Source organism: Echeneis naucrates, chromosome 21 (assembly GCF_900963305.1).
Source record: "Echeneis naucrates chromosome 21, fEcheNa1.1, whole genome shotgun sequence".
Taxonomy (NCBI): domain Eukaryota; kingdom Metazoa; phylum Chordata; class Actinopteri; order Carangiformes; family Echeneidae; genus Echeneis; species Echeneis naucrates.
This window is the reverse complement of record NC_042531.1, coordinates 4,937,813-4,954,003: the sequence shown is the minus strand read 5'-3', so window position 1 is coordinate 4,954,003 and position 16,191 is coordinate 4,937,813. Positions and strand designations below refer to the sequence as shown.

General features: G+C 42.4%; 2 protein-coding genes across 2 annotated transcripts in view; one reads left to right on the top strand and one right to left on the bottom strand.

Annotated features, from left to right (window-relative positions):
- LOC115061466 (vertebrate ancient opsin-like) lies at positions 1–14,590 on the top strand. Its single transcript, XM_029529797.1, has 4 exons — positions 1–367; positions 4,660–4,985; positions 9,082–9,315; positions 14,272–14,590. The coding sequence occupies exons 1-4, from the start codon at positions 1–3 to the stop codon at positions 14,515–14,517; spliced, it is 1,173 nt and encodes a 390-aa protein (XP_029385657.1). The 3' UTR covers positions 14,518–14,590.
- Positions 9,359–16,191, bottom strand: part of st6gal2a (ST6 beta-galactosamide alpha-2,6-sialyltranferase 2a) — a 33,817-nt gene continuing 26,984 nt past the window's right edge. Inside the window, exon 7 of the mRNA XM_029529795.1 lies at positions 9,359–12,835. Within this exon, the coding sequence (XP_029385655.1) occupies positions 12,588–12,835 (248 nt within the window). The 3' untranslated portion in view covers positions 9,359–12,587. The remainder of the gene's footprint in view (positions 12,836–16,191) is intronic.

The window sequence follows — 16,191 nt, the reverse complement described above, 5'->3', positions numbered from 1 at the left end:
ATGGACCGCAGCATGCTCTTCGGTCAGGCCGCTCCGAACTGCAGCTTCAACCTAACCGACGACCGGGAGCTGGCGGACCCGCCGGCGGTCAGAGGGACCCTCTCCCCGGCGGGCTTCGTGGTCCTCTCCGTGGTGCTGGGCTTCATCATGACTTTCGGCTTCCTCTGCAACTTCGTGGTCCTCGTCCTCTTCTGCAAATTCAAGAAGCTGCGGACGCCGGTGAACATGCTGCTGCTGAACATCAGCGTCAGCGACATGCTGGTGTGTCTGTTCGGGACAACGCTCAGCTTCGCCTCCAGCGTCCGCGGACGGTGGCTGCTGGGGCGCAGCGGCTGCAGCTGGTACGGCTTCATCAACTCCTGCTTCGGTAGGTGCTGAAAAAGAAACACAACACAAAACGTGATGTCGGGTGGCGTGTTTGACGAACCGACTGTCGACAAGTCACCTGTCATTCTGCGTAAATAACTCATGGTGATGTGTGCAGACTGCTGTTTCTTTTATTTGACATAACCTGATCTGATTGTATGAGAAGTCGTCCAAACCAAAATTCAATAAGCTCATTTCTCATTTGTATGTGTATGGACGAGCAAGTGTGAGGTCACATGTTTGTTTTTGTTTATTTAAATATTCAACTTACAAATTATGTCAAACACTTAGCACATAACACAATACATGAGAGGTGTTCTGGCACATGTTCATCACTGACATTTGCTTTTTGTTGAGTGCATAATGAATTGCTTTGTGCATGTGTGGGCTTGATTATCATGTTGTACACATCCCACAGGTTACCTGGGTAATTTTAAAGACAGCATGATTGTCAAAATGCATTATGAATCACACTGTAATCATTTCTACGCTGATCGGGCAGAGTTGGACTGTTCTCTACTTGGAGCATGGCCACAATCTTGGCACCGTGAGGTGAAGATGGGTTAGTGGCACCCTGTGGCATCACACGTCCACATCCCACTGTTTGTCGTTCACTTTATGTAATTGTCTCCTTTTTTTGGACAGTAGTCTCTAAACTCATCCTGAAACTGAAATGAGCTGAGATGAGAGTTTAGGAAAATGCATATTCTGGATTTCCCTCTTGGCTCTTGTTATTCATGCCGGCTGCTATGAAAACCATTTCTTGCCTTCCTGTACAAATGAAAGTGTATGCTCAGTGGTTGCTACTGAGTCCACAGCAGACCTTTAAAATATACATGGCACAGAATCCCGCAGATAGCTCCCATTCTGGCTCTTTGCCGCTGTTTATTCACCTTTCACAGAAAAATGAAAATATTCATGGAGCGGAATGTCAAGTGGACTGAAATATTTCATACAGTGGTTTTGATGTCAGCGGGTGTTCGTTTTGGGTTTCCATTTGTTCCCCCTCAGGCTTTCATGCTCTGGTGTTAAGTGTTTGTTTTTAAGGCACAATAATGAATGCAGGGTGTGCAGATTAAGTGATGGTGGTTAGTGAGTCTGTTACTTACCAGACATCAGAGGTATCTGTTTTGTGTTGCTGTTTAACTGCAGGCATTGAGACGATAGTGTCATGCGTTTGCTGCAGATTTGTCAGCTGCATATCCATGATGTAACTCTCCTGTTGTACCGCACCCCAAAGATGTCCTATTAGAATTCAGTGAACTAAATCAATTTTAGATCATTTGAGGGTTTTTTTTTTTTTTGTGTGTGTTTGTTTTGTATTTTTGTGTGGGGGTGCTGGATGCACCCATAAGAAGATGCTGCACTGTTGTCATTATCAGATGGTGAGCAGCAATAATCAGGTAGGCTGTGGCTTTTTAATTAAAGCTCAACAAGAGGTCGAAAATGTGCCAAGAAAATGTCCCCCACACCAAAGACGCCACCCCCACCAGCCTGAAACAGTGATGCAAGGCCGATTGGCTCCATGCTATTATGTTATTTATGTTGAATTCCCTCCACATAGTCCAAACGTTACAACAGAAATCGAGACCAGAAACTTCATCAGACCAGGTTACCTTTTTCCCATCTTCTGTCATCCACTTCTGAGCCTGTGTGAAATGTAGCCTCAATTTTCTAGTCGACAGGAGTGTGATCAGTGTGATCACCTGATGCTGTAGCCCATCTGTTTCTCTCCTGCAGACCTTGATTGAGTGGTTATTTGACTAACCTTTGGGTTTCTATCAGCTCAAAACATTCCGGCTGCTCTGCTTTCATCTCCGACACCAATGGGGGATTTTTTTCCCAGAGAACTTTAAGCTCACTGGATATATATTTTTGTTATTTTTCGGGTTGCTCCCTGTCAACCTGAGAAATTATTGTGCGTGAAAATCCAAGTAGGTCAGCGGTTTCTGAAATTCCTCATACCACCCTGTTGAGTACCAATAACTCTGCATCATACAGAGTGACTTAAAGCATCCTTCTCCACTTTAACGCTCAGTGTGAACTTCAGCAGATCATCTGGACCACATCTACATGCTTACATGTGTTTAGTTGCCGCCGTGTGATTGGCTGAGGAGATAATTGTCTTAAAAAGCAGTCAAAGAGGTGAATCCATTGAGGGGTCGTGTGAGTACGTATGTAAATCTCGTATCATCTTTCATAATTGTATCTTGGCAGACACTTGGCAACCAGCACACTCACCTTGTCAAGTACATCATGTGCTCTGCAGTGTTGGCCTTGTTAAAACAGCAATAAAACATCAGTTTCACACGCGCAGTGATGCATGCTAACATTTGAATGTGTATGAAAATGGCAAAGACCTCTGATTAAACTGCAAACAACTATATAAATGCATCACTTGGATTTTGCCACCTTTCCCACCCACTTGTTTTTCCTTCAGAGGACATAGCGGGAGGGCTGCTTCAATATGTCCTTGCTGGAGAACAACCTCACACATCATGTGTGACCCAATGACTGATCACCAGTCGCCCGAGGATTGATTTAAACAAGGTTCAAAAAAAAAAAAAAAATGAAGATGAAGAAAAGGCTTGTGAAGGAGGACGTTTATTTGGCAGAAAGGACCAATAAACATAGAGAGTCCCTGGGCATATTAGCCAATTTTAAGCTTGAGTGTCATCTTGTATGCTCTCCAAATTACTCTTGCCTTTTGAAAAGCAACGGCAATGCCAGTAAGCTAAAAGTTTACTGTACCTTTACAGGCATCTTCTGACAGCTGACTTTGACAAAAGACAGGATAATTTGTACTGACTATATTGATCCTCTGCATTTTATTCCTTCATCTTGTAATTTTTTTTTTTTTTTTGCTTTATTGAATGAGCAAATCCTTTTTTCAGATTGTATTGTGTGTCAGGGGCTTTTAAACACCAGAGTTCTCAATCTTTCATAGCTCTTGTAGGATGTTTAATATGACAAAAGGTGGCTCAGAAATGGCCTGTTGTCACCATTAGTCTCTCACACTGTGCATTATGAACATGACGGTGTATTAGTGCATGGCTTTTATGCACTTCTAAGGTGCTGAAATCTGCGAGTCATGGATGGTTTTATGAAGAGTAATAACAGGAAGGGTCGAGCGGCGGGACAAAAATAGGCCGGCGGTTGTAATAGAGGACGGAGTGAGAACACCGCCAAGGCAGAAAGACAGTTGCTGACAGTGAGTGTCATCACATGCATTATTTTTGGGTTTTAAATCAGGACGTGATGTGGTGAAGAAAGACTCAGGGCCACAAATATGTCCACCCTGTTGCTTTGAATAACCAAGTCCGACATGTAAAATATTACTTGGGTGGTTTGAAGACATCATCGTTGTGCATTTTCATTGGAGTTGTTTTCATATATTAAATATTCTTTCCGTAGCATCTATGCTATGCTGATGTGGCACATCGAATGAGGAAACACTCAGTGATGTGCTGCACTCACAACTGTTGATCGGGTTTTCTAGCTTTGCTTTCCAAAAGGTTAAATACATTCAAGAACCCTGACCAAATGAAACGCTGACATTAATGTTTAATTAAGCTGACTGCGCATTACTGCCGAATCCCACGGGTTTTCCCTGAAGTCAGCAGAGTTATGAAAGAACTGAATATGAGTGCAAAGGTGATACCAGCGTACAACTTTACCTGCAGGTTCATCTGCTCTTGCTGTACTTGGTCTCCTTGAAGCTAATTACTGAATAACCATGAAAGGAAACGAAGAAGTACTTCAAATGAGGGAGTGAGCTGTTGATTTGGGGTCATTTGTTTGAGTAACTTGGCGACACAATACGACACTGATTGACCTTCTCTGTCACACAAATCGGATTGCCAATTGCAGTGAATTGATTAGGAATACAAAATGCTTTGGAAACCCGATGGATGGATGGATGGCAGTGCCATTTAACTCTTGGTTTAATGACATGATATCCAGCAAATTGAACGGATTTTCGTGATCTCTCTGGCAACAGCACAATGAAGTCTTTAGTTTGACATTTGCGGCTAACATCAAAATGTCAACTACGCTATAGGTTATCATAAAATCTGGGATCACACATTCACACACGCCCCCTTCAAAGTAAACTGTAATGACTTAGCATTTAGCTAAAGCTTAACAAAACGCTCAGCTGTAGGCTTTGGTTCTATTTTACTCCAAGAGCACCTAAACTTTAAACACAGACCGACAAAGGTCAGCTCATAAGCACTCTGAATATGGTCTTGATTAAAAGTTTCTGTGCTCACTACACCTCTTTATCTCCCGCAGGTATCGTGTCGCTGATCTCGCTGGTGATCCTCTCCTATGACCGATACAGCACCCTGACAGTATTAAACAAGCGTGGGCCGAGCTACCGCAAGCCCCTGCTGGCTGTAGGGGCCTCTTGGCTGTACTCCCTCTTCTGGACAGTGCCACCCCTGTTGGGCTGGAGCAGCTATGACATTGAGGGAGCGGGAACAAGCTGCTCCGTGTCCTGGACGGTTCAGACTGCCCAGTCTCATGCTTACATCATCTGCCTCTTCACTTTCTGCCTGGGCATACCTGTTCTGGTGATGATCTACTGCTACGGCAGGCTCCTCTGGGCAGTTAAGCAGGTAGAAACACAGCAACAGCATGCCCGTGTTTGTGTCTATGCGATTTTCCCATCAGCTGTCAAAGCAGACAGCACACATTGCTTGAATTTATGCATTCTTAATATCTAATCAAATCTAATTTAATTATCGAATAAAAAACTGTGTGTTGAACACTGTTGGCTTTGAAAGAAGATGAGCAAGTTTGCTTTTCCCCTAAAGAACAGCAGGCTGTTCGTTTAATTTCATTCGAGTTCATTAAAGTTCAATGAGCCGCTGTTTTTGTAACAATGATCTGGATGCGTACAACAGAGTCGGATAAAATCCTGAACAGATTGTTGCCTGAGAAGAACAACCCATAACACATAGCACTGAACAAGCGAGCGGTCACTCTATCATGTTCAAGCTCTTAATGTTCCTCTGCACACGGCCTGTCACAACTCCCATCTGACACCTCTTGTGTTAAACACAAGCTGAGGAAAAGGCACTTTCACTAATGTTCTGGTCTGCTCGGAGACCGCGAAATGCCCAGCTTCTCTGTTCTCTGCTGGGACAACAGAAATAGCTCCTTTCTGCATGAACTCTGCAGAACTGCATGACTGGAGTGGGGGGGGAAACCTACTGGAAAACCTAAAATGTAACCATTTCACATTTAAGGTGTGTTCTAGCCATTTACCCCTCCGTTTGACCCCACCCACTGAAGTTTCCCAGATAGACGTGGGGCGTCACATTCAAGTCCCACCATGCTACGCATCCATTGCAGCCATTTCTCAAACAGAACTAAAAGAAAGTAAAAAACATTAGATGCCAGTCAGGAATGAAAAATTTCTTTTATTTTTGGTGAGACAGGTAAGAGAGGGCCCTTTGTGGCAGCTGAGTAACACTGAAAACAAAAGGCATGAAATAAAGCCATAAATTGCTTTTCTCTCTACAAAGATTAGCTGAGAACACAAAAAAATTATTGTAAGTGGGTCCCACTGAAGGGACACTATTCGTTAGTCTACAAATCTTTTGGATTTAAAGGATTCATGGCTGGTACATTGAGTCTTTTGTTTTTTTAGGCTTAAGGAGTGACTTCACTCTACTAATATAAGTGAAATGCTTTGCACTCCCAGTGATTTAGATCCTAAGAGTAAAGGGGGTTAGCACGGCGCGGATTAGTTTAGTGTTCTACTTCAGACAAAAGGCAAGCTACCCAAACCTCCTCTTTTTTCCTACTTTGCATCCAGCATCTTTGGGTTTTGGACTTTAGTTTTTAAAATGCCACACAATTGCAGATTACCAGAATAATACTGTGCAGAACTCAAATGTCGGCTTTTACCTAAATTAATCATTTCTCTGTTTGGATTGACCCCCTACTGTCAATAAGCAGCTTTTATAAAGTAACCTTTAATTACTTATATGTAAGTGACTTTAGTTGAACTAATTAAAATGAGTCATTCATCATCCTTATCACACACTAACTCTCACCAAGTGGCAAATCCATTGTAGGCTACGAATTTCCTGTTGTGTTTTATCAGAAAATGACAAACTATTATTGTCATTGGACAAAGGAAAGTTAAAAGCACCCGCTGCGTTTGACTGACACACACACTAGAAGGGCTCAGCAGAGTGTGAATTACCCGGTTGACTCAGAAAATAATGAAGATGAATTACACCACAGTGCGTTTTGAAAAGAACAGACCTGATCAAAAAAAAAAAAAAAAAACCCCAACAACAATCAGGAGCGAGAGCTTTTCCTTCACGCAATCAACGACCAACACAGAATGTGAAAGTCTCGGTATTCAGTTGAGGTGCACAAAAACTGTGTTTAATAATACGTTCCCTTTTTTGTAGCCACTGAACATTGTGTTTTCCTGTAGAAATATTAGATCACGTCATGCCATGCATCGCATCCTATCATATCATATCATAGTCCACTTGGCCTTTTTTGTCGTTATTTAAAGGTTAAGGTCACATCATGTGGCGTTTGCCTAAAAATCATACTCACGTATGCGCTAAGAGAGGGGGGGGGGGGGAATTTTGCCTCTTCAGAGATAATTACACTGTTTTGGCTATCAATCCCAAAATCATTCTCATCAGTACAAATTATCTTTCTATCAAAGCTCACTGATAGAAGTTTGCGCGTTGTCGAGCTGTTGTCGTAGGAGTGCAAACATCTTTCTAATGCTGATGCCTCTGCTCTCCAGTGCATTGCACACCTTTGGAGGCCAATTTAACGTGTGCCAATAGTAAATAATGTGTGAGAGTGCAGCAGTAATACTAAACGTTAGAGATCAAAGTGGATCAAAAGTTTAATGCGTTTTTCAGTGACCATTTGAAAAATGTGTTTAAATATTAATGCTTTTGGAGGTAAAGGCAGCTACATCACACGATGTGATTACCAAATTAATGTCCAGTTTTAGCGACGTGATTTTGTTGGAAAAACAAATCCACTATAAGCAAATATGAACACTGGACGATCAACAATACCAGAAGCTCTGTGAGCTGCAGCAGCCAATGTGTGCATCACCTCACAATACCAGCAGGAATGCGTCAAGCATGCTGTCAATCAATCACTGATTTGCAGCGTTTTGTTTTTTTTTATTATAAAGACATCTGATTGCAATCAGTTTTGTGAGTTTAGCATCAGTGCTCTGCCATCACTCCACTTCCCTGCTGATTTGGACCAATAACTTGTTGTATTATGAGGAGGGAAAAGGACAGAAACCCTAGAAAGAATTTGAGCCACAGACCACCACGTTTACACCTTTCATTAGAGATAAGGGCTGTTATTCTGCTTCTGTAATTAATTTCATATCTGAGAGAGACACCTGTAGACGCACCCTATCAGTGAAACCTGATGAACCTGATGAACACATAATGTTAGGAAATGTTGGCTCAGCCCGTTTCTCTAACAACCAAAAACCTTTATGAAGTTTAAAATTTACATTTAAAACAACCAAAATCAAACAAAGCGTATCATCTGAAATGTGAATTAAAACTGGATGAAAAGGTCAATGTGGTGACTTGGAGCAGACCGCCGCATGAACAGATACAGGTGAAAGGGGATAAACCACAGAGGGGGCAACCAAATTGACTGATTGTTATTATACATTGTAATGCAGAAAAGACTTGTTACTCAAAGTAAAGACTTCGGGCTGAGTGGGAGCACCAAGGCAAAGCCAAAGATAGAAACACTTAAGCGCAGTTGACCGAACAATGTGGATGAAACTCAGCGGCTAGAAAAATGATTTGGTTTAACCGCCGATGTCTCACAGTTTCTACCTCATGAGTGTGTCAATAGAACTAACACAATGCTTGTTTTATTTGGGAAGGCAGACAGTCTCTACAATTTAGCATCTCACTCACCACAAGCGTAAGAGCGTACAAGTATGACAGGAAAAAAAACATTTTCATCACAAGAAAAGCCGTCTTAGATGCGAGTTAATTAGATCTCTCCTGTGCAATGAAACGTCTCGCTGTTGAAGGTATGTCATCCATGAATGGAGCTGAACTCCTGCAGGCTCTGTTTCAACCAAATCCCCGCTGAACACCATTTGCATGAGGTGGACAGGAGTTTCAAATACAGTTGTGAGAAAGCACTGGGCTGAGTGCGCTGTCTGAGTTCGTCAACACAGCGGAAGGCTGAAAGAGGGGCTGCCATTAAAGAAGCTATCTGTGTTTGAAGACATGCAGGGAGGGATGCTAAGAGAGCTGCAATTGTATTAGTGTTAAGCTACAGCTTTAAATATCTGTATCAAGAGACCATGTACATAAGTAGATTTGCTGAAATTGGTTACAGCTAATCTGCTGCTTCTTCACACTAATCTGCTCCCCAGACAAATGAAGACTGGAGGTTCGACGCAAATGTCCTCGTCATGTGTAAAAATAAAGACGTCACAATGAACAAGTTGTTGTCTTTTACTTTCCCATCTTTTTTTTTTGTTACCGACGAACAAAAGTAATGATTTTTGTTGTCTTCCCACTGATGACATGTTCATGCCAAAGCTTCAACACGCTGCATTCACTGTCATTGAATGCAACAAGAACAAGAGATCATGCAGTGAAATCTTACTTTATTCCACCAACAAATAAAACATCATACCTCGATCCCTCTTCTCCCATTTTTATCGTGCAGGTGGGGAAGATCCGAAAGACTGCGTCCCGGAAGAGAGAGTATCACATCCTGTTTATGGTTCTGACCACTGCGGCCTGCTACATGCTGTGCTGGATGCCGTACGGCGTAGTTGCCATGATGGCGACGTTCGGCCCGCCCAACATCATCAGTCCCGTGGCCAGCGTGGTGCCGTCACTATTGGCCAAGAGCAGCACCGTCATCAACCCGTTCATCTACATACTGATGAACAAACAGGTGAGCCGACAGGCGGCGGGCAATGTGAATATTCAGGACAACCTGGACGTTAACAGCTTTATTTACACAGTAAAAAAAGACAAATTACAATAGCTCAAATCATACAAATTGTCTATTTAAATATTAATTCAAGTTTAATAAGAAGAGAATTCACTGACAAATCAAAGAAATCAAGGACACCCTAAAGCTGTAGTGAGTGAAACACAACCTTCACTCGTCATAAGTTCAGATACAAGATGCTTCTTTTTCTTCTTCCTTGTTGTGGGAATGCTGTAGGAAGCAGCAGGAGGGAAATGTATAAAATGGAAAAAAAAATATATATATATATTCAACTTGAATGCCAAACAATCCTTCAGAGGCAGTGTGTGTTACAGCAGTTCCCACAGTAAAAAAAAAAATAAAAATAAAAAAGTTAAAGACATGAAAAGTAAGCCTCGAGAGTAAAGAACAGAAGAGAGGCGGTTTAGAGGTTTATCCTATGGTGAAACACTAAGGTTTATGTGAACTACTACGAGCCATAAAAATATTGTATTGAAGAGGATCAAAATTCAATTATGTTTAATCTTCACCATCCCAGACAGAAGTAATAGCACGTTGGAGGTCTTGCTATTCCGCCAGGTCCTGATCCCAGGTTTAAATTACTCAGCTGAGACATAATCAAAAAAGGAATTTGGCACAATATTAAAATGTGAACATACATGAAAGTGCACCCAGGGAATTGGTGATCCCTGCACCACAGCTGGGTGCAATTTCCCTTTCTGATAGCATGCAAATCTGGCAAAATGTCACGTATAGAAAGGAAAAAAAAAACAAAAAACAAAACTATAGTACAACCGCCTCTCTTAAGATTAATGACAATGGTGTCTACTTGCAGCACAGTACGGCACAGACAGTTTAAGACTCAGCCCTGATCTCGACTCACATGCTCTGTGCTTTTGGAAAGTGATCAAATAATCATTAGAGATATACATGTACAATATGTTCAGGATTTCTGCACCATCAGTGTGTTACAATCACAATCAGTAAAAACATTTATTTATTTTATTCAACTCTACAGAAAAAATGTAATACCTACGACAGAGCAGAAACCTGCATCCCATGGTTTTAAATTAACTGTGAAATCTTCAAGTTTAAAAAAAAAAAAAAAAAAAAAGGTTGATTGTGTCTATTTTGTAAACCTCGAGTACAGTCCTGTAATATCTAACTTGTCTCGCAGCAGCTTCTAATAACATGCCATATAATCAACGTGAGTCTGGGGCTGGACATCAAACCTTCGTAGGCTTCTGCGTTGAACGAAAAGGAGCCTTAAGTATCAGAGATCTGTCAAGTATATGTTCGTTTTATTCTTCTATTGTTTTGTGGTGGAAAACTGCTTTCTCAGCATTATTTAAATGACAGAATTTCACATCAATGTGATGAAGCGTTTTTGTCACGTATGTAATTCACTGAATTAGTCATTACTGTCCGGTTACGCAAACTACACTTAATTACTGAATTGAATTACAAAAACCTTCACTCTGTCCCGACATGTGGAGGATTTGGTCAAATTTTTGTTTCTTTCCCCTGATATATGGAGTTTGTTTAGAAATGTTTCGATTTGGTGCCAGCCCAGTTTGACAGACTGACACAAACCCACAGATTTTGAATGATACCAACCCCAGAATCATCTACTTACAACTACTACCACTACTACTATTAGAACTATAACAGAGCCATCACCTTCAACATTCATAAGACTATTCAAAGCAACATTTCTTCTGGAACACGTTTTCACAACTTATACCGAACCACGACTGATGGCACAAGCACATTTTGTAAAATAGCACAGCTAGTAATAAAAAAAAATCTCTGTTATAGGCAAGATTTTTCTGACTGCATGTCTACAAAAAGAAAATACCACCATCTCTCCTTTCTGCCTTTTCTTACTAATCCAACAGATTGCTGCAAATCTGACTCACTGTAAACATATAAAGCCTTTCTCGGAGGAGACACCAGCTGAAATTCCTCTTTTATAAATCACCTTCACTCTGAGCCGTGGACAGCTACAGACAAGTAGAGGATTCAGAAAATGAGGCATGTATAGTGACAGGAAATGAGCTTCGTGTTTGTTACGTGAGAAGGAATAACTCTGCTGTGTAACAACGGCAGCAGTAAGCTCCGGGAAGGCTCTGCCATTCCACCAAGTGGGACAATTACATTCAATAAAAAAAGTGAAGTGACCGTCGTGAACAGGGGTTGGTGATTGCTGAGGCAGAGCCCCCTCGATACAGTTAGCTTCAGGAATATCGACTGCTCTGCACCTTTTTTCAGCAACCGGACAACGCGGCGCTGCAGGCCTGCCCGAAGTACATACGGCATGTATCCTAACAGCCACAAGGCAACCGGAGGGAAGTGTTCGGTCCGACCACTAGGCACTGGGGCCCTGCTGCCCTGAGCACCCGCTTGTTTTGTCGATTCAGTTTGGCCCCGTTTATTTTGATTCAATTACATCCTCAGTTTGAAAAAAGAAAAGAAAATTAAAAAGTTGTAATAGCACTCATTAACACGCAACACAGCGTCCGATTTCTTCGGAAGATAGCAGAAGAATGCATCACAGGAACACCTGCTGTAGTGTCGAGCAATGACATAAAACTGATGTGACAGGTTGACTAAAATCTGCCTTTTTTATCTTTGTGTTCCTCTGCACGTGTTTGTGAATGTGTGTGTTGCATTTGTGACATTCAGCAGGGATGACTAATTTGCTAATTCACAACCCTTTGGACCGGGAAAGTTAAAAAAAAAGAAAAAAAAAGGTAAAAAATAAAATTGAAACGCAAAATCATAAATATTTGCCGCTATAAACAGCAGCATTTCCTTGGAGTGGAGAACCACCCACACATATTTTACACAGCTGAAACACACCCAGTTATTGAAAAAAATCACTTGTCTATCTATGAAACACTCATCTGTTGCTACCCTAGTCAGCTCCACGGCTAACGTGGCTCAGCTAAAGCAGAGAGAAAATCTTTTACAGATCCATCTTGGAGGCTTTTCCTCGAGGTCTCTGGTCTGATGTAGACAAATTCTTTCAGAAGCCTCCGCGTTGTTCCCTCCTTGGAGAAGAGGGGGGTATGGCTTATGTTCTTCAGGGATCCAATTTAAAACTTGAAAGCTCCAGCCTCTTCGTCTCCAAGTTATTTTATTGCACCTCTCCCTCGGTAAGCCCGAAAAGGCCAGAGTGTGTGTGTGTGTGTGTGTGTGTGTGTACATCAAAGTAGGTCAGCTTTCATATCTCAGATGTCACAGTCGACGGCGCTGAAGCCCGGAAGCGTGACCCGCCCCTTCCTCCGAAGGTCGCTCTCGGGGCCCATGTTGATTCGCTGGATCAGACTCTTCTCGTACAGAAGGGGATGGTAGGCACCCAGAGTGCAGGCGGCGTCGTAATAACCCTCGTGGTAGTGGCACAGGTCCGTCTGCCTCATGGAGGGGATGTACTCATACACGTGCACCTGCTCGCACAGCGCCATCATCAGGAGGATACCTGCGACAGTAACAGAGCGAGACTAAATGTATCCGTGCATGGACAAAGACACGACACGTATGCGTCTGACTAGCTGCTTCTACAAACATGTGGGGGAAAATGTTTATACTTTGTCCAACCGGGATGCCGTTCCCTTTAAAGGCCAGATGCACTTGCAACTTGGCAAATTTTTAATATAGCAGCGCAGAGTTTCACAAATAATAAGATTTAATTTGCAGTCATTTGATGAAATGTTGCGACTAACCAGCGAGTCCTGTCCTGACACACAGCCAGCGGCTCTGTGCGGCCCGAGGCACAGCAAGCCAGTCCACTGCACACCAATCACAACATCGGATATTCTTTCTGCTGCATTATGATGACTGCAGATACATTTTAGTGGATGATGCATAAATTCAGTTTAGTTATCAGAAATACGCTTTCTCGTCTACACCCTTCGGGAGAATCCGCTAAAGGTTTATCAGAAAGTCTCCACAATGTCAAAATCAGTGACATTGTGGTGTTGTGTTGAGCAAAACCATGCTTTAGATTAAGGTTTAAAAAAAAACAAAAAAAACAAACTGAACTGAATACATAATATATGAAGACAGTTTTTGCTGCATGGTATTTCCAGAACTGTTGCGTTACCTTTCGCTGCCTTTGTTGTTCCCCTTTCTACCCCCTTTTTTTTAATGCCTCTAATCTCCGTTCATCATTTTCTTACTCTGCTCACAAACGGCCTCCCTCTCCACTGCTCCTGTCTCGGTGTGATAACGCACACAAACAAACAAGGAAAAGGCTTCAGGACACTATATAATTTATGTCTGTGAGGTTGTCAGCCGCTTTGTCCATGTGCTGCTTTCCCATTCGGCTCCAGGAGCTCGGCTGGCCAGTTTTTCCCCTTTCTAAAAACATATTTCAGAATCACTTTTGATTATTAATCAGTTCTTTATGGATCTCACTGGCCTAAATGACACAGTCCAACAAAACCAGTGAGGAAGAAAATGTGTAATGTTTGTTGTGAACACGACACAGAACTACGTTTAATATCAGGCCTTTTTTAAGCAAGTGACATAATTCTAAAAATCCAGATTCCCTTATAACAGTTGCATTTATTCTATTTGCCTTCAGTAGTGTCTTAGAGAGTCAGTCTGTATTCATCCGCTCACAACTGGAACTGACTTTTTTGTGATATAACAAAGTTTGAGCTCTCCACTTAATGTTGGAGGCGACCTGCTCTGCTCCGGCAGTACAGCAGGCCATTAAGGGACCGGTCTTTGTTCACAAACATGTCTGACCCACTCCGAGGACCAGTAAGTGCACTTAGGCTTTGTTTCTACCTAATCAAACCGTGAGCTGCGAGTCTCTCTGCTAGTCTAACCCCGAGCTCGACCCGTCTTTGACGTGTCACTTGGTGACATCTGCATGATGTTCACACTGCGTTGTCTTTCCCTCCTCAGTTCTACAGATGTTTCCTGATTCTGTTTCGCTGCGATCACCGGTTAACGGAGAACGGCAACATCTCCATGCCGTCCAAGACCACTGTGATCCATCTTCACCGCAGGGTCTACAGCAACACGGTGGCCTGCGCCGCCCAGATCTCCACCGACGCCCTCAACCAGTGCTGCAGCACTCCGGCCAACAGGCAAACGTCGCCGCCAAGGTCGCAACACGACCCTGAACATTCCCAGCACAGCCAAACATAAAACACCGTCATCGCGTAGCTCAAGTAACTTGCACTCGATAATGGAACTGCAGTATCTCAAGTCCGATGCATTTAGAGAGTAAATGTATTTATTGTGTGAGCTTGTCTTTGCTCAGAGCAGAATTATTTATTGCACAAGTGTCCAATCAATCTGGGTTTTTGTATTCCTTTGTGCATGTACATATGGCTATTGAAATACACGTTCCAGTACATTCAACAGGTGACTTAGTTTAGCTTAGATTCCTCAGATTGCTGCCAAAAGGGCAGAAGGACATTGTGTAAAATATTGTCCATGCTTGAGAACTTAAAAGTTAGTTTTAACTGGAAATGTTACAACATTAATTGGAACTAAAAGGTACTTACAAAAACCATGTAGGTCGAACACACAAAATCATCTACTCATATTGTGCACGTGACCCTTTTTATAGGTCTGGACTGTATGTCGATGCAATTATGTTTTTCCAGAATTTATCAATTGATCATTCAAAAATTGCAGTGGTTCCTGTGGTTGATTAAAGAAACTACATATGGAAATTAGAATATGGAAAGTTTACAAATTTCTGTCTGTTGGAGGTGAACCCTGCTGCACGTTAAATAGAACAGGACGAAAATATGAATGGATTTTACCGTTGTGACAATCTGTCATCACTGACGCATTTATTGTTTCTGTGATAACTATCGCTCAATTATTTTATGTTGGCTGAATTTATTTAAGCTTTATTTTTATTTTTTCAAGCAGAAGTCTGGTCCCTACACTCTGTTGCTGTATGGTCATTTTGTCATTGTGATGGTCTAAATGCCAGCGTTAGTCAATAGATCTGTGCCACCGTTAGTCGAAGTGAATTGTTGTATTTATCATATCAGTGTTTTCGCTTTCTCTGTAACACAATCAATGTAAATGTTGCAGGATCTTTTCCCCGACAGAGACGTTATCCTGAATTTAACTTCCACCTGTAAATAACTAAAGTTTTTTGTCTGCATGTAGGCATTCGTTTGTTTGGGCTTTTTATCTGGGTGTTGATTTTCTTTTCTTGGATATGGTTACGTTGCATTGCATGATTTTGTTGATAATCTATTTATTTTTTGTACACAAAATTTTAAAATTTAGTGGATGTCTTGGAGTGACAGACAAGGGCTGACACTGCAGCAGCAGTGACTGATCACATCTGCAGTCCCACTGGTGGCCAACGAGGAACCCGTCATCTGGGAGTCGTGGGGGAAGCCGAGGGACATGATGCCGACTGTGAAAGGTGGACTACAAGAACGGGGGATATAAGACACCAAGCGTGTTTGCGTCCTCCAGAGAGAGTGCGGTGTAAAACACGTGAAAAGATGTAACGCATCAAATCAGGAAGTACACACGACCCCCCACCAACACACCGACAGGACACGGTGTGACAGCCGAGGGAAACCCCAGGAACTGTTGGAATTTAATAGCCCTGAGTGAAAAGCTCGCATGTCATAATGCACAGTACGCATATTTGATGGGAACCCCAGATGTGGCCACCTTCCTCAGAGACGGTGATGGCTGACCTTCTCACCGCAGGGTGCTGCCAACTGTGTATTCTGACAGTCCGAGTCGAGCCCACCCCGAAGCTTCGTTGAGTCAGTCCCAGTTGTGAGTGGAGCTGACTCTATGGGGCAGAGCTACAGCTGACAATATTGTCGCTGGAAT